Consider the following 27,067-nt stretch of genomic DNA (forward strand, 5'->3'; position numbering starts at 1 on the left):
GTCTTAAAACGTTTAGGATGCTAAATTACATAATAAACCATAAATAAATATAATGATTGACTGATTGATTTGATTTGATTTGATTGATTGAAAGTTAGCATAGAGGCCATTTAGGGCTATCTGACAATTTCATCCACCAGATATAATCAACCTGAAAATGAGGAGAAATGTTAAAAATGCATTTTCCTGCCCCTTTAAAATAAATAGCTAAATGAAATACATTTTTTTTTTTTTTTTTATATAATATTAAAATAAAAATTCTGAAATATTCTGCTAAAAAAATATGACTGAGACTCAAACCCTTCCCATTATAAACTGACATTATAAGTCAAAATTTAATGATCTTGATAATTCTGTTTGGACTAAATTCTACGTTTAAGGAACAAGAATGTGCAAAATGTTTTATATGTGTACATGTAAAGTGCTCTATATGTCAGTTTTTGTTTCAAGGAGCTCAGGCCATCCTGATGTGACCAAAATGGCCACCATGCATGCTTAAATAAGTAAAATAAAATAAAATATTAATAACAAAAAACTATAGTTTTAAAATAACAATACATGGGCAAACATTCGGAAAACAATTTGAGATGGATTACCTATAAATGAATTAACTGATGATGGAATTTGATGGAATCTGATAGATAGCGCAACAAAAATGTTAGGCTATTTAAAGGTTGGCTTTAAATGTTATTTGCATTCTCCGTTTATTTCTTTATTGTATAAATGTTGAGGCGTTTGGTTATACAGATCTTAAAGGGGAGGAGCAGACAGAAGCTTCTTACCCGTGTAATCTCCTGATCAATCTGCTGTCCATCACTGAGCTCTTCCACTGCACCGACTGAACTACAGCACAGCGTGAGTATCAACAACACATTTATCATGTGCCTCTGAATTCTGTTCCTACAAATAGAAGCTACAATGTTCTTAGTTTTACCAAAAAACAATGAAGGAACGATTTAATTAAAAGTGGGCAACAATTTTTAAATTCATGGAAATTAGCCTATATTTTTGGCATGTGTAGGGCTATATGGAATAGATGTGTCAAAAAAGGGCAGATAATGAATATCAAAGTGCGTAACTTGTCGAAATGCATCAGTTATAGGTGATCTAAGTGATGTTGGGTGACGTCACTTCTTGTTGACGTTTAAAGTATTGTCAAATAAAACGGAGGCTAGCTAGACCCTCCCTCCTCCTCATCCGCGCACTAACCCTCCAAACCCCACCCCCAAATCCTTCTTGTCGGTTATTGGCTGGTGCAGTTTGTTATGTTTCGTGGTGCGGGTTAGCCCAGTTTGTTTTTCTTGTCATTTGTGGAGCCTGGGGTGTCTACAGAGACCGCGTCTTCAGGGGACAGGCAGCTAGCGGATGGTGAGGAGATGTTTGCTGTATGTGACAAAAAATGTTTTGGCCTAAAAAACACGTGACATCACTTAGAGCACCTTTAATTATAACACGTTTTATTTGTGACATTAAATAATGTGATTTCACGCATGTGAAATTATATCCATATATTAGAAAACTAGGTTGTCACACATGTCCCCATTTAGAGTAATCCACCTCTACCATTTTTGTTTTATGGCATAATGTGTAGTAATTTAAAATACAGACTACAAAAAAGTCAAGCACTGCCGTCACTGTAATATTTCACTGTAGCAGTTGCTGGAATCTTAGCTACCTATGATAAATCGAGATTCAATGTTATAATGCTATATTATTAGTAGTAGTATTTTTTCCATTACTTTAAAGTCAGCATGAAACGGAAATTGCTATAGTGTTTTCTTCCCTATTGTGACGTGTGAGTGAAACTGCTTCTCGGACAAGAACAAATGAAGGGCGGGGCTTGATTTTGTTTCAAGGGGAATTGATTGGATGGTTGTGGTTTGCTATTGGTGGATCTCATGTGATTGACATGTTGCCCCGCCCTCATGCCAGTAAACACATCATCAGAGAAGAGAAGGTGAAGTTATTTTGATGTGAGGACACGTGAATTTAAAAAGAAATGTGCATGGGTACATCATTTATAATACAAATAAATAAATAAATAAATAAGAATCGTCCATTTTTATTTCATGGTGACTTTAATCTTAATTTACAAATGAAAGCCTTACTGATCAATGGTGCCAACCGTCCCTTTGCGCCTTTGTGGTGATTTTGCAAACTGGTCTGTATTTACCGCCTCAGCCTTGCGGCAATTGCGTCATTCTACCACTTACTCTATATAAAAATAAATGTTCAACATTCAGCAAAAGTATATGTTTAATATTCCCTTCTGCTGCAGATCATGCTGGTCTCGCCGGCAGCCGAGCGGAGTCAGGACAGCTTGCTGTCGGTACTGTGTGAGATTCTGGAGGATCAGTCTCATCGTGAGCTGTTCGGCCTTGAGTTAGGGTCCGGCACGGGCCAGCATGTGGTGCACTTCGCTCAAGAAATGCCCTTTGTCACATGGCAGCCGTCAGACATCAAGGAGGAATCCCGAAACAGGTACACGGGCTGCTGTCTTTGTTACTGTGCTATTATAAATGTCATAACTCTTATATACACTCTGAAAAATAAAGGTTTTTTATTGGCATTTATGGTTCCATGAATATTTCCATTCCACAAAAGGTTCTTTATAGTGGAAAAAGGTTCTTTAGATTTTTAAAGTCCCCCTGTAGTCAATAATTTCATCCCTTAAAACTCAGCATAAAAATTACATATTTAAACTTTTTTTCCTCTGAAAAAATTCTTAATGCCTTAAAAGAGCTTGAACATAACTCTACACCCTTGCCTCATTTAGTATACGTGGTTATATGACTATGCAAATTATCCCCGCCTCCACTCACTCACACCAGCTCAGAGATCCACTCGTTGACGATCACACGTTGACCTGATTGGTTACAAGGTAGTTTGTGACATCAGAAACACCAGCGAATTTCAACCCGTGTTTTTGAGACTATCTTTGGTTCACTGCAGTTTTAAGGAGAAAATACTCAGCAATGGCGTTGACTAATGAATATACACATGGTTTGTCTTAAAGTGAACCACATAGACATAGACACACCACATAGACATTTAACATTAAAAGCTGGATTTTCACCACATGGGGACTTTAAAATGTTGTTCACACTAAGAAAAAGAAAGGTTTTTGAGGAACCAAAAATGTTTTTCTATCTATGACACCACTGTGAAAATCCAGTTTTGGAGCCTTTATTTTCAAGTGTGTATTATGGAATGATCTGGGTTTTGAGCGTAACGTTACTCTGCTGCAGTGTCAGAGCTTACATTGAGGCCACTAAAGTAAAAACAGCACTGGAGCCGGTGCATCTGGATGCCAGTGAACCCTGGGAGAAATGGGCAGGACTGCCACGAAGCTCCTGTGACATTATCATAGCGATCAACCTGCTCCAGTACAGCCCCTTCAGCACTGCAGAGGTATGACACACACATATACAGTACACACACTCATCTGCTTTCACACGGGTACAGACTACATGTGAAAACACAGAGGATGAATTTCCCCTAAACAGAGTCTTGAAACTCTGGACAGTCCTGCAGCCTTCTTCATCATGATTGCACTTATCAAATATCCTACAAAACGTGAATAATATGTAATTATATTACAAGTGCACTACAGTTCAGAAGTTTGGGGTTGATATGATGTTTTAAGAATATTTTTGAAAGAAGCTTCTTATGTTCACCAAGGCTGCATTTATTTGATAAAAAAATACAGTAAAAACAGTAATATTGTGAAGTCTTATTACAATTTCAAGTAACTTTTCTATTTTTAAAATGTTATTTCTGTGATGCAAAGCATCATTACTCCAGTCTTCAGTGTCACATGATCCTTCAGAAATTATTGATCATTATTAATCATGAAATCAGGATTTGCTGCTAAAGAAACATTTCTTTTTTATCATCAATGTTAAAAACAGCTGTGCTGCTTAAGACTGTTGTGAAAACTGTGATGTTTAAGGATTCTTTGACGAATAGAAAGTTCAAAAGAACAGAATTTATTTTAAATAGATATTTGTCTTTAATGTCCCTTTTTTTATTTTTATTTAATGCATCCTTGCGGAAAATAAAATTAATTTCTTTCAAAGCTGTAGGGTATGTATTCAATGTTTTGTATGCAATAAAGTAAGCATGAAACTGAATTGTGATTTATAATGGTTAGTTCCAGTCCTTGATTCTGATTAATCAATAGCTGTGTTTTATTCAGGATAAAGCACAACCGCTTCACCCAACGGTACTATGTATTACTCCACAACACACCTAGCAACCACTTAGCAACTTAAACATATGTTTGTTCTCATTGAGATTGTTCCTTAAAGCTTATAGAGTGTTGTGAGAGATCGAGTAAGCGAGTGTACCTGCATTTACAGTAGATATGTCATTTTCCTTCAGGTCTGTCCTATATATTCATAATAAAAAAATAGTTTTGAATGGCCACTGCGATATCTTGTCCTTTTAACAGTTAAGGGGGTTTTCCCGTGCCCTGATACGTTAGTCATTTGTCAGTTGCATCTTGCTTCTCCACAAGTTGTTTCGGTCCTTTCAATATAAAAGTATTTTCTACTGGCTGACTCACTCATAAAGACAGTCTTTGCCGCCATCTAATGGCGAAATAATGTAACTTCTGTTGCTGTTTACGGTCAGGGACTATTTTTTTTCCAGCAGAAGGAATGCTTTTAGTGATTTTACTTCATGAAAGTTGCACTGATACATATTGTTTTGCCTATAATATTTGTATTGTGTGATAACCGTTTAATAAAACGGTTCGATCGTGCCTAACAACCCCCTTCAGCCGTGACTTATTCACGAGACAGCACAACCTCTCGTTCCTTATTGCTTAGGCTACGTCTTCTCAAACAAGAATAAATGTAGACTTGATGTTGTCCATGGGGAATTGATTGGATAATTGTGGTTTGCTATTGGCTGATCTCATGTGAGTGACAGGTTGCCCCGCCCTCACACCAGTAAACATGTCATCAGAGAAGAATTGTTGGTTTTGTTTAAAGATTACGAGGCACATTCATTAAAAATTAAAATAAAGATGTGCATGGATAAATCATTCATAAATACTGCAAAAATATTTCATAAAAAAAAACAAGAACTGTCAAATTTGATTTCATGGTGACATTAATGTAATCTACAGGGTGTGTTTAAAGGATCTGGGCAGATACTGAAACAGAACGGCCTTCTAGTGACTTACGGGGTGAGTTAATCTCATTTCTACATGTTGTCCAATATATTTTTGATAGACAACTTATAGTTATAATCACTTTTAATAGGCTACAAGACAAATCTCAGTATCATAACCTTGTGTAATGAATGTCTCTCAGCCGTACGCGATCAATGGCACCATCACTCCCATCTGCAATGAACAACTGGACCAGACGTTACGCCAGATGTGGGTTTTCACACCCAGACTCCTTTTTCCTCTTTATTTCAAGATTCAGTATACTGGTAGCCTATTGATTGAGGTATTAGATGAAACATGCAGACAGGTGTTTCAGGTGCACTGCTTACAAACCTTCCCCTGTTTTACACCCGACGTCATCAGGAATCCGGAGTGGGGTCTTCCAGACATCGACGTGCTCCGCCAGCTGGCCTTCAGTAACGGAATGAGGATGGAGCGAATGGTGAGGGACGCTCAATCTCATTTTTGAAGCCTTAAAGCGGTCATATGATGCTTTTTAATGTTTTCCTTTTCTTTTAGTGTATGCTCGTACATGTTTAAGATCTGCACAGTGACAAAGCTCATAGTCTCCAAGAAAGGGACATTTTCCCGAATCTGAAAAACCAACGACTTTATTAATCATTCGTGTTTGCAATTGCTTCTGAAGCCTTGGAAGTTGAAGCTATAACGATTCTGACAAACGCTTGATGTTTTTGGCCAATCGCAACACACTGGGTCTTTCGGCCAATCAGAGCACTATGGGCTTTTCAGAAGGAGGGGCTTCGTAGAAATCAGAGTTTCAGACTATCTTGGAATAAAGGTGTTGCAAAAATGTACAGTATGTGAACATTAAAGCATGTTAACCTATTCTAGTACAACCAAGAAACCAAATAATGAACTTTACCTAAAGTCAAAAAGAAGACGCCTCTTTTTAAGACCATTTTGATTTTGAACCATACAACAATTAAGCACATTTCTCCAATCATTTTAATTATCATAATGCATCTGAATGTTTTTATTTTATTTATTTTCTTATTCTCATTCTCAGTGATAATTTTCTTTTATTATTCACATTGGTTTTTTTTTTTTTTCATGTCGGTGTTAAACAGTAATGATGATTTAGGGGGTGGAGGGTTTTATTTGCTAAATTATGATGAAAATAATGTCACAACACACAAAATCTTAATAGTCTTAAATACATGTTTCATTTTTATTTTTTCATTCATACTTTATTTAAGTCCCCCTTAAATCAAGCTTTTAATGTTGTTTATGTCTATGTGGTGGATCTCTGAGCTGGTGTGAGTGAGTGGAGGCGGGGAATATTTCCATATTCATAGAACCGCATGCCTAAATAAGGCAAGGGTGTTGAGTTACATTCAAACTATTTTAAGGCATGCCAGATTTTATTTTATTTTTCAAGGAAAAAACATTTAAATGTGTCATTTTGGTGATCAAAGATGAGTTTTAAGGGATGAAGTGATTTTTCATTTTTAAGTTGACTTTAAGCTAAATATAATTTCTCATGGTGATATTAGAAACATGAGAAGGGCGTTCTTGACAGGTGTCATGCGATTCACTAATTCCTGTTGATTGAAAAAGTCTAAAGACAGAATATTAATAACCTGTATTTTTCTTCATTATTCAACAGATTGAGATGCCTGAGAGCAACAAATGCCTTGTCTTCAGAAGACTGTAAATCCGTTCATTCAGAAAACGGACCCAGTTTCCAGGATAAAACAGCCACAGCGCTTCACTTCCCATCAGTTTCACATTATTTTCACATTCTGTCAGTACTGTAAAACACACAAACCGGACAGATTTACATTGTTTTATTGTGCACATACTTTCAGAGACAGGAGAAAGAAACATTTCCACTAATGCATGACCAATAAAAGAACAAGATATTTATTAAATATGATTTTAAAATGACTTCTTTTTAAGATGAGGCGGATCAGTATGGAACAAAGATGATATTAAAGGGGTTACAGAAGTCACCGGTTGTGTGTGTTTGTTACAAACATGCACCGTTCAAATCATCCGAAAGCTGTCCATCTCTCTTCAAAAACATCCATAACCACTGTTAAAAATAGACTTCCTTTGTCTGCCATTGATTTGACGCTCAATTCTACACTGCGATTAATTGGTAATGAAACTGCGGCTTTTGAGATCGACTGATCCGTCTGGTTCTGAACCCCTGGCTGATCCACATCGAGCAAAGACGTCTGGCAAACTTGCATGCAGTACTTGGAAACACCAGCCCGTTTATCTGGATCGATTCCATTGGTGATATGCAAATGGCAGTAAAGTTGACATCTCATTGGCTGTTAATTATATGACGGAAGCCAATGTGTGCACCATCTACCGCATAAATCATTAGCAAGGATTCCACAACACTGATCCTTAACTTAAGAGCTTCTGAAATATTTCTAGAACTGCAGACACGGAAACCAGCACTGGAATGTCACGTGATCTTCTTAGAGCAGATCGGTGCTGGAAAATGGTGTGTGACCCCTCAGTGACCTCTGCTAAAGCCAGCAAGTCTCGAAATTTAAGAAAACAAATGGCTGTTACATATTCACTCATGCAAACACATTTTAAGAAAATATGAGACAAAGGATGGTTATGTCGTCTTTTTTTAAAAATCATGTCGTGTTTCTCTCTCTATAGTACGAATGACTAACTTAGCATAAGCTCGTTTTTATTAGGAAAAACTACATTTGAAAAAATCTAGAGAGAGGAAAGTTAGCAGCAGGGTGAATCTCACAAACATGCCCAGGTCACGTTTTATGGAAGCTCATTTCTGCTACGTGAGAAAAAATTAATCATGCTTTGGTAAATCATAATTATGACATTAAAAATTATGAGATACTAAGTCATACAATTTTGATGTAAAAAGTCAAATTATATTTGTCAATTAACTTTTTAACAACCTAATTTTAACTTAACTCAATTATGATTCAAAATAAATGACTTTTAAATGCGATCGAGAAATGTCATAATTATGATAAAAAGTCTCAATTGACGTAAAAATAGTCACAATTATACATTTTTTGCATCATAATTGCAACTTTTTAACCCAATTATGACTCCTCATTTTGAAATTTGAGATGAGATTGAGAAATCGATAAAGTCTAATTGATGACGTATAGTCATGTTTACAATACGTAGTCTCATAATTTTGACTTTCAACATTTCAACAAAATTTCAACCTTGAACATTAAATTTGTGAATTTTAATCTCACAATTATTACTTAGAATCTCATAATTAAAATGTCCATGTCATAATTATGATTTTTCCAAAGCATGAGCATCTTATGTGGTGGAAATGGGCTTCCATAAACAATGAAGCAGCATTTTTTTCTATGAGTTTTTGTAATTCCCATAATTGTCTTTTTAAAAACTGAAATCAGTATAAAGGCAGAATAACAAATATCACCGTTGTGTAGAACTACTTTACAGTTGAAATAATACACCAATTTTGTGCATTACGACAATAAGAATGGGGTGAGAAGACAAGTTTAATTGTTGTAACTATTGTCACAATACCCCCAAAAAAGATCTAAAAAGGGCTTGGTTTTCTTTTTTTGGGTGTAAAATGTGACCCAGGCATTGAGTTTTGAGAGATTCATCCAGCTGTTCCCCACCAGCTCCATCTGTAGCCTCTCCTCCTCCATTTAAAGAGACAGGGAAGGGAGAGGGACTCAGACAGCCAGATGCTTTAACTGTATTTGTACACCTTCAACACTTGTGGAGCATTGTGAAGCGAGAGCAGGTGGAGGATAATGACCCCAGAACCGGCAGGGTGCGGGAGGGCTGGATGTAGTGTGCTGGATCTGGTGGGTGAAGGCATATGATGAGCTATCAGTCGAATGAAATGAGCTGAGCCTCTGCACTGCCCGGAGGAGCCTGCGGGTGCTGCTGTTGGGATTGCTGCTGCGGACCACCAGGGGGAGCCATCTGTTCAAAAACATAAACAGTTGACAGTGTAAACAGTGAGTGTATACTGATTATTTTGGTACTGAAATTTTTTAAACGTGACGATACCAGCATTTCCCTCTAGCATTTTGAGCACTGTTGAACAGATTCTTAAACACCTCTAATTGGCCATTGTGTTCACATGCTCAACATATATGTCTCTGATTGGCTACAATGATCAACAATGACATCTTTATGCTCTTCACCGAGTGCTTACACAGAGACACATGGGAGCGTTTGAAAGCAGGCGTCTATCAGCGGACCCCTAATATATTCACTGATAGACGCCTGCTTTCAAACGCTCCCATGTGTCTCTGTGAAGCGCTCGGTGAAGACAACATGTATTTGAAGCGTTGATCATTGTAGCCAATCATAGACATATATGTTGATTGCGTGAACGCAATGGCCAATCAGAGACATACATTTTGAGCGTGTGAATGCAATGGCCAATCAGAGACATATATGTTGAGTGCGTGAACGAAATGGTCAATCAGAGACATATATGTTGAGCGTGTGAACGCAATGACCAAAAACAGGTGTTTAAGAATCCGTTCAACAGCGCTCAAAATGCTAGAGGGAAATGCTGGTATCGTCATATTAAAAAAAATTCAGTACTGACTTTGACAACACAACCATTAGGTATAATATGTCCAAGATGTGTAAAAAATACACTGTCAAAATGGTAAGAGGGTAGTATGCGAGTATGCCATTCCACACAATGAAATGTTTATCCACAAAACTTCTGACCTGCTGGTACATAGGCTGCTGCCCAGGCATGTAGGGCTGTTGGGGGGGCATGTTGGGGTCTTGTCCTGGAAGAGCGTTCATCATATTCTGCAACAGAATGCAACAGCAATCAAACTTTACATCCTGTATGGTTTTTGAGAAGGACATGAGATCTGAGACATACAGGTTTAATGCAAGTCACGAATGTGCTCTGATATAGTAAAGCATACCTGCATGTTGTATGGCTGGTAGCCCATGTAGGCAATACCATTGGTGGGGGGAGCCTGGGACATAGGGGGCAAACTCTGAGCTTGGGACACCACGTTCTAGAGAAACAACATGAAAACATTCATGCCCAACATTAAACATTGCGTTTTGTTAGTGCTGGGAATAGACATACTTTTCATAACTCGATTTCGATTAAGCTTGCAATTCCATTTAATTCTGATCTTGATTCAATTCAATTCGGTATCAATTCATTTGGATATACAGTATATATCAGGTACAGTACGTCAATTATTCCTGAAGGAAAAATATCTTTCAACTAATACCGTTAACTATATGGGGAACGCCGTGCCAGTTGGTACATTATTACTATAATATTTAGAGGTTAAAATAACAACGGACATGTATACATTTAAATTACACAAGCCAGTTTTTAAAATAAAGTTGTGATAATAATCTTTTAATGACATAAATGTTTCTACACCAATTCGTTTTTGCAATAAACATTTAAACATGTAAAATTATCACAGATTTATTCAAAAATACATTAAATATTGAAGAACAGCTTACGTAAAAATATGACAAAATGCATTTATTTATAAAAATGCTCTTCTCTAGAGGTAATTTTTCTAGCTAATTATCGAGTTTACGGACACAGTGAATGGCTTTTCTGAGGTAAATGTAACGTTACGTGACTTTACAAGTGGTGTTATCTTTCCGCGGTACAACACTCATTGAACAATTGCATGTGACGTGATACATTTCAGTAAGTTGTACTGTATCTTTCAATATACCTTCTGATGTTCATTCATTCATGTTAATTTTGTACTGTAACAATACTAAAGCAGAAGAGATGATCAGCTCACGTGGTGCTTGAACTGAGATGCCACAGCGATCACATTAAGTGAATTTGAATTTCACATGAATTTCCTAATAAAATTGACACTAAATGAATTATTAAGTAACAAACCACAAAACGTATTGGGGATTTATTGGATGGGGAGTGCGTTACAAATAGTGTTTAGTAAAGTTTTGTTCACACATCAACTGAAAACAACAGAATAAAAGATTGATAATTGGCATTTAAGAATCAATATCGGTTCACTGAAGTGAGAATCGTATAAAATCAGTGTTTTTAACCCCATATTAGGTAAATGTAAGGCTTTGATTCTGAACGGGATGTCCTGACCTGGTAGCCCTGCGTGGGTGTGGGCTGGTAGTTAGTGTAGGCAGGGGTGGTTGTGGGAGGGGCTTGTCCAGGGGCGACTGGCTGTCCGCTGGTGCCAGCAGGCTGATACATGTAAGCGTTCACCATGTTGGGATCTAAAAAACAGTGGGCAGAGAATCTATTAATACATTTGAAAAAAGAATTGTAGCACATTAGAAGCTTATCTAGTTGAATCATTAACAAAAGGTAGAGGATGTTTGGGTGACCTGCAGGCATGGCCTGGTACGGGCCACCAGCAGACGTCTGTCCGGGCTGGTTCATGTAGACTCCATGCATGGGCGACCCCTCCACTGAACCAGCAGGACTGAATGTGCCTGGATAACTGGGAGGGCCAGCGGGGGGATACACCACCCCTCCGGCAACGTTAGGAGGCAGCGACTGCATCTGCAAACAGAACATTACAGAAAAGGCTGCAACAACTAATCGATAAAATAATTAATTTAATAAATAAATAATTCTACGTGTAACACAAGCAACTGTACTTTTATGAAAGCTGTAATTGTAAAGGGACTTTTGTAATTAACCAACAGATTTATAGTTTATGGAAAAATATGAATATATAAAAAACAATTGGCTTGTAAGAGGCGTTAGACTAGTTTCCTGATGCGTCTTTGTCATGTAACTGAGATGGTTTCAACTGTCTCATTTAAACTTTAATAGCGAAAAAGATTTGGTAAGTCTGATTCATTTGAATATGATTTAATATTATTCCTTGTGTTCATTTAGTATTTTTTTTTATAATTTAAAATTATTATTTTACTTTTTATAAGACATTTCAAAATATATCAATTTTTTAGAGATATTAAATAGTCAAAAATGTCTAAAAATATTCTGATTTTATTATTGGCCAGCCCTTCAAGCAACTCAAATACAATTCTCAGTAAGAGCAAACTTTCTGATATCTACAAAGATATACAAATGATGTATTTACTTGTTAACTTATATTATTATCATTAATTCCTCTGCACACTACGGCAGGCTGACTGTGTCAAAAGTGTGGATGCAGCAGTGCGCACCTGTGAGTAAGGCAGAGAGAAGGCAGGCATCTGTGCTCTCATCTGAATGGTGTGTTTCTGCTGCTCCAGGCGCATCTGTCTCTCCTTCTCCTGCTCCTGCAGGCGCTGAATCGCCAGCTGCCTTTGCATCTCCAGATACTCCTGCAGCAACCAATCGCAGTCAGTTTCCCCCCCTCGTCACGTGATTCAACGGTAAACAGAAAAGCAACTTGCCTGTTTCTTCTGCCTCATGATCTCCAGCTTCTGGGCGAGCTGGATTTGTCTCTGTCTCTCAGCCTCCTCGGCAGCCCGTCGCAGCTTCTCCCGGTGCTCCTCTCTCAGAGCGTTCAGTGCCGCCCGCGCGTCACGCACCTGCGCCAGCTTGTCCTGCAGACCCTCATAGTACACTGACAGAGAGAGAGAGAGAGAGAGAGAAGACAACATTCAGCATCTCAAGACCTTAGAATTCACTCTGAGACAATACTTTAAAATCACCAAACCACCAAGCTACAATACACTAGTAAAAGCTCATTTTGTAAAAGTTATCTACAGTGCAAGTTTCACCGGGCCGGGAGGCTTTATTTGAGTCATTGAACTACATTTACCAAAAAAAATAAATAAACGGATTCAACATACTGTTACACAGCATGTGTTTTCTCTCAACTATTTACGTTCCAAACCTATGTTTACCTCAATATTTGGCAAGATGGGCATTTTGACATAATTTTGTATGTATTAGACCATTTATGCGCAATAAGACACGCAAGAACCACTTTGGCTCTAGCGAGCTGTCTGAGAGGCGGCTTTATGTGCGCGACACCTACATCTTATACATCAGTGGTGCGTGTGCTTTTGGTGTGAGAGCGAAACCTGAGGGAATGACTAAAATCATGCGCAATACAAGCACTATTCAACCAGAGTGAATGAGACGAGTGAGTGAGAGGAGGTGGTGTGTGTCAATTTGCCGTCGGAGAGAAGAGAGAGTGAGAAAGCACAGCTGGTATCTGTGTATCGAAACTGCAGAAAAGGAGTATTGGAACTGCTTGAGATATTTCAGTCTCAATAAGTATCAAAATATCGACACTACTACCTACCTTATTAACTAACTACTTACCTACCAACCAACCAACCAACCTATCTAAATATTGTGTTGATCCAAATGATTGTCCCATTTTACAAAATGTAAATCAAATGTGGAGTTGTTTACTTATTGACGTTTTCGGTGCACAGGTGAAAGACCTCACTAACTGGTAATGAAACCATATTTAGATTATTTTCATTCTCAATAATTAACGGTTTTATTGAATAGTAAATGCAGCCTTTGACCAGATCACGTGTTTTGGAGGCCAATTTGCACCTATATTTAGCACTGTTCATGAATGTTGATACCAGGTGGAAACGGGCCTGAAGCACAAATACGCGCACATAACTCACTTCTCTTTTCATCCAGCTGGTTGAGTATTTCCAGCAGCTGTGGGTGCATGTTGTTGATGGACTGGAAGAGAGAGAGCACGGAGCTGTCATTGGTGATGCTGCGGCCACGCATGTGGTTGCTCTTCATACGGTTAAGGAAAGTGGTGACGGCATTCTGCAAGGCCTTCAGGAACTGCTCATGGTTCTCCTCAGATTCTCCATTCTGATACTGCTGCTGAAGAAGCAGACGCAAGACATTCAGCGGAGAACATGAGTAATGTTAAACAGTGACTATTCATTTTAGAGCTCCAAGTACCTCCACTATGTTGATGGGTTGGACTGGAGCGTGGCTTTCCACTGGTTGGCTGATTGGCACGGGCTCAGCCAATGAAACAGGAGCAGGAGCGGAGGGGGTGGGACTCTTGCGAACCTCTTCCTGTTTCTTCTCCCAGTAAGTTCTGTTCAGGTAACGGGCCAGCTGAAAATAATATTTCACAATATTACTGTATTTTAGAGTATGGAAGCTTGTTTCGGCCACGGAATAAAACAACGTAAAAGATAATTGCGATTTTTTTTTTTATCGCAATTCTGACGACTTTTCTCACAATTGTGAGTTATAAAGTCAGAATTGTGTGATATAAAGTTGCAAATTGCTAGAATTTTTTTTTCCAGAATTTTGAGATAAAAAGACAATTATTATATACAAAAGGCAGTATTTTTTCCCCCTTAGAATTGGACTTTATAACTCCTAATTGTGAGTTTATATCTTGCAATTGTAAGAAAAAAGTCAATTGTGAGATAAAAATTTCGCAATTACCTTTTTTAAATTTTTATTCAGTGATGGAAACAAGCTTCCATATCCTCAAACTTTTGAACGGTAGTTTATAACTTCAGCATATTTACTTTACTAATACACATTCATAGCCTCAAATCGCTTGTACTCCTCAATTGTAAGTCACTTTGGTTAAAAGTGTCTCCAAATTGTATACATGTAAGTGTAACTATTCCTTTAAATGATTGTTTTTACCTCTGGATCCACGTCTTCGGCTGATGGAGCCGTTGAGTTCTGAAATGTAACAAGGGGAACAATTTAGCCACTAAAGATAAATGTTATCTTCAATTCATTACTTAAATGAAGGTCTTTTACCACAGTTGAGGAGTAGAGAGTGCTGACAGGAGGGGCGGAGGAAGTCACAGGGGTGGGATCTGCTTTGGGATACGCAGAGTAAGGGTTCTTCTGTCTCTGTAAACACACACACACAATCATCACGTGCCCCTTCATTTCTGCTGACAGCAGCGTTAGCTTGTAGCCGTCTCACCATCCTCTCCTTCTCCTCCGCTTCGCTCTGAGACAGTGCGATGGCCAGCTGCAGCTCCTCTTCCTCCTGCAGCGCGGCCTCGTCTCTTTTCGGAGGCATCTGAGGAGCAGAGCAGCAAAAGGTGGTCAGGACGAAACAACAGGCAGGAGAGGAGAGGGGGCAGGACACATTTTCATTCAAATTGATTTTCATTTAAATATTAGAAAGGCACACATATAGACATTTTGGCTGATACAGATTTTTTTTTACTAACATTTTAATATTGGCTAGAATTGGCCAGGGGGGTATGAGAACATTATATACATATATATATAAAAAAAAAAAAGTGTTTACAGTTTAAATTTAAATGATTAATACTTAGTAATTAATAAGCGGTCAAATCACTGCCTTCCACCGATTCGGACATGTTAAAAAAATTATAATAATAAAAACACCAACACTGATACTGATATAATCACTGATATACTGTACATCTATATTAAAGGTGAAGAGTGTAATTTCTACACTATTAACGGTACCAAGTGAAACTGCAATCTGTCTGTTTGCCTGACAAAACATTGCCTCTACCTTTGGTGTGAAACTGCTTAATTTGTGTGAAAATTCACCACTAAAAGGTTTAAGTCAGTAAGATTTTTTTTTAAGAAATTAATACTTTTATTCAGCAAGGATACTTTAAATTGATCAAAAGTGACAGTAAAGATATTGAAGGCCCCGATATACTGCAAGAGGAATCGAAGAACCAACTGATGTGACGTCAAGCACCAAACATCGATCAAATCAGGGAGTTCGAAACAGTTTGCCTTTCCAGAAAAGTTTGCCCCTTCCATTGGTCAGTGGCAATGATGTAATAGGAGCTCTGAGGCTCCGCCTTCTTTCTCGTGGAAATCTTCTATGGTTAACTTCGTCACAGAATCTGAGGTAGAAGCGTTCATCTGGAGTGTGTGATTGGCTGCTGGGGCTGGAGAGGCACGATTCAACGTCAGCCGGTTCTGAGCGCTTCTCCGCATTATTCATGAGAATGAACTCTTTTCTGCGCTGCCCAATCACTGCGCTGTATTACACATGAGATTGTATTACAGCAGAGAATTCAAACCTCATTTCAGTGCGGTTCCTTCACCTCTGCCTTTTCAGCGTCGCGTTCGGACACATGTGCCATAAGTGTATGTTTCCTTCGCACAAAATGTGACAATATCAGCATTTCCCTCTAACATTTTGAGCACTGCTGAACAGATTCTTAAACACCTCTGATTGACCATTGTGTTGATGTGCTTAAGATTGTCTGTGATTGGCTACAATGATCAACAATGACATCTTTACGCTCTTCACCGAGCGCTTACACAGATACACACAGGAGCGTTTGAAAGTGCTGTCTATCAGCAGATCCATCTATCCAAGATCGGATCCAAGATGTCATTGTTGATCATTGCAGCCAATCACAGACACTTTAAGTGCCATTTTCTCACCGCTGTCATTTTATCGAGAGGAAAGCGTGCAGCACATATTTAAATATTCATCTAACCTTCGCTCTCAGCAGCGTGGACGGCGTCGGGATGTTCACTAACAGTATATCACTGCTCACATATTTCAAACTTCTTTTTAACCTCTAAGCGAAGGATGATAAAGAACTTCGCCGTGAGTATAAGAGACTTCTTTCAAAAACATTTAATAAAATCTTACAGACCCGAAACTCTTTAGCAGTGTTGTAATTATAATGGCAAATAAACAAGCTATTCTGAAAACTAGTCTGTTTGGTCAAACTAGTGTCACAGAAATGATACACTTCACCTTTAAATGTTGCGTTCATTACTGATTGGAGTGGGATTGACAGTAAGCCGACACACAAACTCGACAGTAATATGTGCTCTCACTCATGAGCCTCAAAATTGCTTTGCATTCAAGTTCCAAATAAACTGATGATGATGATGATTAAAATTTTGTTTTATTGCCCGTGTCAATACATTTTGGTGGCATGCTTCATAATTGTGACGCCCATGAGAGTGAGCCCTCTATGAAATGTAACTACTTACTGCTTCGGTGGGCACTACCTGAGACTGCTGGGACAGAGGGCTGGTCAGGTACTCAGGGGGAAGCTCGGACTGCCCAGCGCTGGCGGCCTTCCCTTCAGCTTTTCTAGGAGGGGGAGAGAGGGACGGGTGGCTGGTGAAGAGGAGGGTTTAGGAGACACAATCAACCTGGTCAATCTCTGGAAGTCAGCAGGCTTATGAACATGAGGGACAACTCAAAGATAATTTTACAATACAAAAAGATAATATTACAACAGGAACTGTCACTTTTGATCAGTTTTATACATCCTTGCTGAATAAAAGTATTAATAAACAAACAAACAAAAAAACTTCCTGTCCCCAAACTTTTGAATTAGGGCTGAACGATTTTGGAAAGTCTAATTGCGATTGATTTAATCATTTTAAAAGTTCTTTATCTTCTGTATAATCCAACAAAGACAAACAATAAATCATTTGTATGGTGGGACCAACACAATATTAGATAGATTAAACATAAACTGTTCTTTCCTGTAGGCCAGGCCGATATGTTACAGGGTTTTTCCTGGGCCAAAATGGTCTTTGACATGGTCATCCACACACACACACACAGTTAAAAGTAGCCCTACCCACGTGATCTGCGAGCCCAATACTGACAATAAATTTAAAATAAAAGCAAAGAAACAGTTTGTGATTTTTTCTTATCTTATTTTGATAGCTCATATTATGTATGATCTCTTACCTTGATGTTTGTTTCTTTTGTTCCTCACTGTTTACACTTGGTTGCTCACTCATTTTTTTTGGCCCCTCATTTTCTTCCGGACTGTGGCTGAGAATTATTCAGTTTACAAACTCTTCCAAATTGTATATAAGCTATGCAATTATCAGACACCGATAATATCCTTCTTTGATAATTATTTTGGTATATAATAATATCAATATTAAAAAGTAGCATTAAAAAAAAAATAGCATTAAAAAGTTTATTTGAACTAATAGTCTCATTTTCTACCATATACAATTGAATAAAATTAGCAGCTAGCTAACAACAACTTGCTTTGTTCTGGTTTCACCTCACTCCAATCTAAACAAAATGATTTCATAGGTAATTTACTACACAATTGTCATATAAATAACCTGAAAAATCTGTGGATAATTAAGGCTAACTCTTACTAGCCACTCTTGCTAAATGGGGTAAAGCGCACTTGCGTTCTCATTTCAGAGGTGCTCAGAGTAAACGATTCGTTATACTCTAGTGATGGGTTGATCATGAATGATTACTTCATTTTGAACAAATCTTTATAATGACTCGAGTTGTCTCAGAGAGTGATTCATTCAGTTTGTGTTGACATCCTATAGGTTCTGTACAGGAAACAGAAATGATTAGTTCACCTCCTGAGTCTTCAGCTCTGAGTCGTTTGTTCCTTTGTCACGTGACGTGACAGCTGTATTGGATACACAAATTAGTTAATAATTTCCAATTATTTTTACAAACAAGTGCATAATCAGTTTTTTTTCTTAACTCTTATGGCGCTTTTCCATTACCAGTACCAGCTTAGCTCAGCTCGACTCGCCTCGCTTTTCACTCCATTTTCCATTGCAGATAGTACCCCCAACATTAGTGCCTGGTCAGTGGTCGTCATAGCGACGCCGCAGGAAACTGCCGTGACTTCTTCTACGCGACACACACCCGCTACCCACACACACAGGACAATGGGGGAAATCGAGTGTATGCTGTTTTTGGATGGTTTTGTTTTTGCTGTTTTTTATTCAGGATACTCCGTCTGGCGCATCCAATGATGACGCAGTGAATAGTGACGATTCTCTCTGACCAATCAGCAGTCTGCCGTGTTTTCACGTCACATTTTAGTATCGCCTCGGCTCGCTTAGAACCTCGCCGGAGGTGGTACGAAAAAAAGTACCTGAAAGCAGGTACAGGTACAACTTTTACACAGTGGAAAACCAAACAAAGCGTAGTCGAGGCGAGGCGAGCTGGTACTGTGTAGTGGAAAAGCGCCATTAGTTATGTGATACGTTTCTGGTCTCATATTGCAGGTTTTTTTATTTCTTACAATTTATAAATTTGCAATTTTCTGTCATGATAGTTCTTTTCCATAAAACTGAAAATGTGGTAAAGAGTTAGCCTGGGAAAACCCAGAAAAACTTCCGGCAAATTTAGATTTGCTCTGCAAGTAGTCTGGCAAAGAGCTCATTCAAGCCGATTTCTAATCCGTCGAAATCGCGGCACCAATCAGAAACGTTGAGGCGGGCTTTACACGATGACGATCGCTCTGATTGGTTTTAGGTCTATCCAATTGCGCCCAGAGGCATTTGAGCAACGTCCGTTGGTGAAGCGCACCATTTTTTAAATACATTATTATATTCAAATTGCAAACACATGAGGACAGTCTCCATGAAAGACCCACTGGCAGATGAACGTGCTGCTACATTTCTCTCCGAAACGGTAGGAAATTAAATTAGATTTAATAGAGGATTTTAACTGTGACAAGATGATTGACAGGGCAGTTTACGTGACAGGATGCACGCGACAGATCCGTCCGATAAAGATGACGAAGTAGTATGTCCCAAAGCTTGCCTACTTTTTTTGCTACACGTTCAAAAGTAAATACCTTTTCTTCACAAAAAGAGTACATACTTTTATGGCGTAGTGTAACTTAGGCGAATTGGGACGCAGCATATGGCTTTACACGATGACGATCGCTCTGATTGGTTTTAGGTCTATCCAATTGTGCCCAGAGGCATTTGAGCGACGTCCGTTGGTGACGCCCCTTTGGAAATGAGTTATTAATGAAGCTTTGCCAGACCATAACTCAGTTACTAATGAGAATGGTCTGGTTTTAACCAGGCTAGTAAAGAGTTGGTTAATGCTTTAAACTTTATCTGTATGATGGGGAAAATCACTTTGATAAAGCAAATACCTACATATAATAACAACATACAGTTACGTGACAAAAGAACAAACGACTCGAGTCTTGAACCCAAAGACTCGAGAAGTGAACTAATCATTTCTGTATCCGGTACACACTGCATAGCTCAGCTTATGTTGATGTGGCGTGACAAAAGAACGAATGACTCAGATCGTGGAGGTGAGGTAAACTAACACACTGCATAGCCTGAAGACCCAGCTAAGCAATGAATAAAACATTTTCTGTTTCTCATTTGACCTTGGTTGCATTTTACTTTTTCTCTTATTCAAAATGTGATCAACGTTGCGCAAGTAGATGTGTTGGAGAATTTGGCAATTAACATGTAACATTTTAACTATATTCTGCTGAAATGAACGAAACGACTTGAAAAAAGATTTGTTCATTTAAATGAACGAGATTCAAAGATCTTCCCATCACTATTATACACCGATTCAGACAGTGACGTCATATTGCGATATTATCGCAAATGCAATTTAATCGTTCAGCCCTATTTTGAATGGTAGTGTGTCAGATGCTCCCCACCCCAAGCATGATACTCAACTCACAATTGATTTCGAAATTTGGCAGCTGGTATGAAGATTCTTACATTAAAAAAAAAACTCATTTTGTGAGATTTCATTTTTGTGTGAATTATTATAGGCATCATGACAGCAAAAAAAACACCTATTTTAATAAGAATTTGGGGATATTAAATAAAATAAAATAAACGCTGGATGGAAACAAGATGTGAGTAAATTCAAAAAATTGAATTGCGGTGGACATTTTTTTTTATCCGTTAAGAAGACATGCGCATAAACTATGATGGAAAAACATTTACTGAATAAATAAACCCATTGGACTAACTGGACTAACCAGCAGACCAATCGCATCAAAGAATCCCAAATATTGGTTTGATCGTTCTGAAATGCCTGAGCCAAAAGTCTGTCATGAATGATTTGCTTTAATTCCCTCCCAGAAGTTTCACACGATTGCGTTCCCAAACATAAGGCATCCGAATACAAGATAACACGACCGTGTCTGTGTTTCATCTGCGCGCTCTGTAAGTCATTTATGATGTAGGAAAAAGAGCCTCAATGGCTTCCCCAATTGCAGCAAAATCCCATATTTATTACAGATATTCTGTGCCAAATACCCAGGAAGCGACGATTTTGTTTTCTTGAACACAAGGTATGGAAACAGTGTTTCATTCGTTCTTCCAATTTTGCGCATAAATTAAATTCCCAACATTGAATGGAAACATAGCAAGTTATAGATATCAGTCTTCACATATACTCACTTGTTGAGAATCTCAAAGCAGGGCTCACACACTCGCACCTCCTTCTCAATGCCAAACTTGGGAATGGTAGAGTACTTCGAAGAGCACTTCCCACAGAAAATCTGCCCACATGCCCTGCAGTGGTGCTGAATGAAAAGCCACCAGCCATTATTAATCATGAGATCATCTTATACGGGCCAGTGCTTCTCAAACCTGTCCTGGATTACAGCATGGTTTCTGACACCACTAAAAATGGCTGTCCCCTCAAATAGTGTCCTATTTAAGGGTATAGGGGGTGATTTCAGTCTGTACTAATGAGCTGATGAGTTGAATCAAGTGTGTTAGATGAGGGAAACATAGAAAATGTGAAGTGGTGAGGGTCCTCAGGACATCTTTGAGAAACACTGATATAGGCTACTTCATTAACATTATATAGCTCAGTATGGTAGATTATCAAAGGAACGGTTTGTACCTTTCGGGTCATAACACCAAACTGAACCCTACATCTGTGACACTCCTCTGCATCCACCCAATCAGGGGCCTAAACAAAACAAAAAAACATGACAAACAGATGACAAACCAAACACCAGAGAGTGTGCAGAACGTATTCGCTTTACTCAACAGTTATTCTCACCCTCTCTGCTGCAAACATGGCATCACTCTCCTTGAACTCTGGGAAGACATGACCTGGTCAAATAGAAGTGATTTAGTTTAGCAGTGATTTAATTTAGCAGTTATTAAGCATCTATTGTTGTTGTGATGCCACATTCTCACACACAGCTTTTTTAGCATTGTGTATTGTTGCCGCAGTAGGTGTTTGTACAGTTGGATCCCCTTTCATTGTAAGTAGGCAGCACAAATGCTCAAAACCAGTGGTCGACCGATATATCATCAAGGCCAATATATCAGACAATATTTGTCAGTTTTTAATTAATCGATACTGGCTGGAAGTGTCGGAAGTGAGACTTTTATTTTGAAAGCGCTGAGAACGCCAGTGCCTGAGCATCCGAGCTCCCATTCTCCATCTTTATTTAGTTTAGTGTCTCTGTTTATCAGTTGTCTAATACATTTATTTGACAGAGCTGTTAAACAAAGAACGTAAACGGTCCACTTAAAGATGTTATAGCATTTGTTTTTTTCTATTATTAGTAATAATGGCTACAATAGTTCCTAATCTACCATCAGCAAAAACACATTTATATCACTAAAACAAGTCTTTGAATATCTAATAAGCATCTAATTTCACAAACTTGCATACATGACTGTCTGCATGACAATTTTAGTCATTGGAGGTTCCAGGTGGAGCCCAATTTTTGTGTCCTGTAAATCAATTGCACTGCGCATGTGTCAAACTTCCATCCACGGTGTTATGAAAACTGTGCGGACACGACTATGCGAGAGACGGAGAGTGAAGTCAATATCAGTCGATCACCATTCAAAATCACATCTTATTTTACGGACACTCTAATTTAAAAATGAATCAAGTGTTTTTGCTATTTATTTTGCATTGGCAAATGTTTGTTTATAACTTGCAGTAGTGTATAAAATATCACATCATTTTGGTTACTGCAAATCGCTGTGTGTGTGAACTCCCTTTAGTTTATGAATCTTACCTTCCACCTTCATGATCTGATAGGTATCCTGGACGACTTTGTACTTGGGCTCGTTGCGGAAAGCGTGGGACCAGGCCTGGATCAAATAAAGGATCTTGTTCTTCACGTTCGGTTCAGGTTGTTTCTAAAACACAGAAGAGTCACATTCTCTCAGTGATGGCTTAAAAAACAAGCTCTGAGCTCTGAACTCAAAAGTTGCCAAAAAATTCCATTAAAAAAAACACACGAGAACATCAAAATATCAAACCTCTATTAAGCCACCTCAAATCCTTCTCTGGAATTGTCAGTCTCACACGAAATCAACAAAAGAACTTCAAATGTGTTTAGTTTCTGATTTCTGCTGGAACTCCCCTCAGCAAAATAAACATGTGACGACGATGACACAATCAGGAAGTACAGTTTAGCATGAGTCACTGGGTCTGACCCACTTGGAAAGATCATAAAGGCGGAGCCAAAGACTCTTAAAGCAACAGTCTCCAGGACAGACAGGTTGAGTTTAGCAGCAATCACCTTGAACAGCTCCTTCAGCTCTTCCATGGTCTGCTTACAGGCCACTTCATCATGAATCGTCTGGCCACAGTTCTTCACCACTGACTCCAGGACCTGGTGACAAGCAAATGCTGACTTACACACATGACCTTGACTGATCGGGGGCACAATACAAAACGTTTATTTTTATAATCTCTTGTATTAACTATGTATGTACCCAACATTAAAGTGCTACTCTTATGCTATTTTAAAGGTTTTGTTTTGGAGTCTCCTACAATAGGTTTACATGCATCCAAGGTCAAAAAACACTTTCATTTTCTCATAATATACATATATATCTTTCTAATCCCCTTCTTTCAGCAAGCCTCCTCTGCTTGGTCGGATTATCCAGTCTTTTGTGATTGGTCTCCTCTGCTCTGATTGGTCAGATGGCCCAGTCTGTTGTGATTGGTCTACTCTGCTCTGATTGGTCAGGTGACCCATTCTGTTGTGATTGGTCTACTCTGCTCGGTCAGATGGCCCAGTCTGTTGTGATTGGTCTACTCTGCTCTGATTGGTCAGATGGCCCAGTCTGTTGTGTTTGGTCTACTCTGCTCTAATTGGTCAGTTGGCTCAGTCTGTTGTGATTGGTCTACTCTTCTCTGATTGGTCAGATGGCCCAGTCTGTTGTGATTGGTCTACTCTTCTCTGATTGGTCAGATGGCCCAGTCTGTTGTGATTGGTCTACTCTTCTCTGATTGGTCAGATGGCGCAGACTGTTGTGAATGGTTTCCAACAGGCATTCCAAAGTATACTTCGGCCATCCGCGCAACGTAATTTCTATCATCAAGAGGGTCCGCGCCGTGGAAGTCCACAGACGCCTACAACAACGCATGTGCGAGTAACTTGAGCGCTTGAAAACAAAGTCCACTAGATAGTGCACTCGCACCGAATGCGTCTTTCCGTGCTCACGACCAAAAGAGTATACTTTGAAAAGCTTGCGAGCTCAACTCTGCACAAGACGGAGAGGAAATCGTAAAATGGTCCAAGCAGTAGACCAATCACAACAGACTGGGTCATCTGACCAATCAGAGCAGAGTAGGCTCACAGAAAGAAGAGATTCAGAGAGACTGAATCTTCTGAAAAGAGGAGATGCTGCAATGTATATAATGAGAAAATGAAAGTGCTTTTTAACCTTGGATGCATGAAACCTGTTGCAGGAGACCTCCCAAACAAAATTTGAAATAGCATAATAGGGGCACTTTAATGTATTTATCATATATCAATTAAGTCATCTTATTTTCTTTCTTTTTTTACAATTTCTCTTTAAACTTTTGATCCTCAATTTCTTTTTTGCGTCCAGTTTGAAAGCCCCTGGTCTAGAGTGTTGAACATATAATGAAGATGACTGACACTTACCTCAAGAGCATAGAGCGCTACATGTGGATTTTTGTCATTGAGTTTTTTCTTGATGGCACCAATTGCATATTTTGCCCTGGTGGTGGGAAATGACAAAACAGTATATAAGGAAGTCAAGACAATATTTATGACTCCTGCTCTTACACTGAGATGCAAACATGACCAAATGTTTTATGTTCTTACTGCGTATCGCCTTGCCGAATGAGGTCACATATCTGCAGAATGGACTCCCAGTCGGTCTCCAGCAGCAGCTGGCTGGTAGCCTTATCTGTAAAGGATTGGAGGATCACATGTCTGATCAGAATCAACTCTCTCAAGGTCTGTTTACTGAAAACATGGGAAAAGGAAAAGGAAAAGTCCATATTCAGGACAGTATAGACCCTTTTTGCGCCGACGTCACGGCGTTGGCTGAAGGCAAAACAAAGGGAAAACTGGAGGCCAATACAAACCAGCACAGATTTGGCTGCATAAGGACCTTAAAATGTTGTGTTGTTGGGTGCAAGAATCGACGGAGTACAGATTCCAATTCAACATTTTATCACATGATGTTTTCTAAACTATTGTGATTATTTGTGAATCATCTATGATTGTAACATTGTTGTGATTGATTGTGCCTAGACTTTTTGAAGTACCTGGTAAAAAAGAATAATCAAATACATAAAGTAAAAAAAAATATTTGCTGTATCTGGAATACATTATAGATTACGTAAATTTTTTTGCAAACAATCACGGTCCTGGACAGTGAGTGACCTAACACATTAAGATAAAATCGGATTATAAAATAATAAACGCATGTTTTTCACATTTTTGGGGTTTGCTTAATTTTATGTGATTATTTTGTTATTTTTTTTTATATTATGTGCTAACATTTATTTTAATGTACATAAGTATTTTAATGGTTTTTTTTTTTTTGTTAATATTCTTTTAAAGCACTTCAGGATGCAACTTTGATAGGCGCTATAAAAATTATGTTTACTCTTTTTATTCACTAAATGAACACAAGGAATAACAATATTTAATATTCTTCATTCATAGGCACCAATAATATAACAATACAAACAGCATTTACCTACATATTTAACATACAAATTACACAATATTCACACACAAAAAGATAGAAAACTTGAATTGATTATTTTGTCGTTGTTCGATATCTCACTGTAAAATGATTTTACATGTTGCCTAATTCAAAATCAGACATGTACACAATTTAATCAATCAATGTTTCACAATTACAATATAGATAGATCGATAGATCGATAGATAGATAGATAGAGCTTTGTGAAGACTTGGAAATGGAGCTGATGTGTGAAATAGGAAGTTACTGTTATTTGTGGTGAATCTGTGTAAGTGGACCAAAACATTTCTCTCTCTCTCGACTCGATTACATGAGCAAACAGGAAGAACCAACCGTGACTAACGTGAATACACTAACTCACACCTTCCAAAATCCTCAAATGACACTTTTCCAAAAGGTGTGAGCAACTGAAAACAAAAATATTTATTTGAAACGCAATTGCAATATGCCAAATTAAATGTGCGGTATAATTGCCTTGCCAGCAGCGAATTTTGTCAATGACAAACAAAATTCACTGCCAATGACATCAGACACACACGACAGAGTACATACATGATAAAACGCACACATGATTTGTTATTTAATGATTTTTGTAGCTTGTTAAATAGAGGCCCGAAAATAGCTTTAGCTCCGGTGCGCTGCTAACTAGCTTACATAAGATAACTTAATTGATTTATTTAAGACAATAACAACACAATAAAGTTGAACTGAACTGAAAAGGATAGTCGAAATGTCATGTTTAAGTTCGTGTCACTGGTGTTTGAATGTTCGATGGGAAAAAAGACAATAACGTTAGATGTTGAGAGCTAACATTACCGTGACTACTGAAGCTGGGCTAGCGTTAGCGTTAGCATTAGCAGACTCATCGGTCTGTCAGTCAGAATTAACACCGAAAACATCAAATATAATACATACCCAACAGTCTCTCAAATGTTCCGCCGCCTTTGCCCATGTCTAATCTCTGATATCGGGACGATCTCTGAGTCTGTTTTGCTCTTGTTCACCTGTGTGAATAAGCGAGTTTCACTGCCGGGTAACACGCGCATGCGCACAAGAAAGACGCGAATGTCAAATAAAAGTCCAAGTTACAGTAACATAGTCACTCCCTGTATAGCGAGAGTGATTTAAAAAAAATTTTTTTCCAAAAAAACCCCTCTGCTTTGTCCTTAAATGACATTAGAATTTATTATAAAAGATGTATAATAAACATATACTCCGTGTCTATCGTCTGCCATGGACTGCATCTGTTT

The 27,067-nt window shown here is 38.4% G+C and overlaps 2 protein-coding genes across 12 annotated transcripts; one reads left to right on the plus strand and one right to left on the minus strand.

Annotated features, from left to right (window-relative positions):
* Positions 1-2,281: 2,281 nt before the first annotated feature.
* LOC309496807 (methyltransferase-like 26 B) lies at positions 2,282-7,098 on the plus strand (the record flags this gene model as incomplete). Its single annotated transcript, XM_082166924.1, has 6 exons — positions 2,282-2,481; positions 3,249-3,411; positions 5,135-5,194; positions 5,322-5,389; positions 5,543-5,621; positions 6,807-7,098. The coding sequence occupies 6 exons, from the start codon at positions 2,282-2,284 to the stop codon at positions 6,852-6,854; spliced, it is 618 nt and encodes a 205-aa protein (XP_082023050.1). The 3' UTR covers positions 6,855-7,098.
* hgs (hepatocyte growth factor-regulated tyrosine kinase substrate) lies at positions 6,973-27,067 on the minus strand. 11 transcript variants are annotated; one of them, XM_082166870.1, is made up of 22 exons: positions 26,733-27,067; positions 24,923-25,007; positions 24,740-24,815; positions 23,363-23,455; positions 22,853-22,976; positions 21,874-21,926; positions 21,712-21,780; positions 21,261-21,385; positions 17,782-17,868; positions 17,085-17,169; positions 15,040-15,138; positions 14,868-14,963; positions 14,748-14,786; positions 14,037-14,198; positions 13,742-13,955; positions 12,542-12,714; positions 12,329-12,469; positions 11,519-11,696; positions 11,274-11,407; positions 10,090-10,185; positions 9,881-9,967; positions 6,973-9,115 (listed from the first exon to the last, which is right to left on the minus strand). In XM_082166870.1, the coding sequence occupies exons 1-22, from the start codon at positions 26,767-26,769 to the stop codon at positions 9,020-9,022; spliced, it is 2,349 nt and encodes a 782-aa protein (XP_082022996.1). In that variant the 5' UTR covers positions 26,770-27,067; the 3' UTR covers positions 6,973-9,019. The 11 variants fall into 11 exon arrangements, with proteins under 11 accessions (XP_082022996.1, XP_082022993.1, XP_082022995.1 ...); XM_082166867.1 differs by having other exon boundaries at positions 17,085-17,196; XM_082166869.1 differs by having other exon boundaries at positions 17,067-17,169; positions 17,782-17,862; positions 26,733-27,066.

This window comes from Leuciscus leuciscus (genome assembly GCF_965113295.1).
Source record: "Leuciscus leuciscus genome assembly, chromosome: 1".
Taxonomy (NCBI): domain Eukaryota; kingdom Metazoa; phylum Chordata; class Actinopteri; order Cypriniformes; family Leuciscidae; genus Leuciscus; species Leuciscus leuciscus.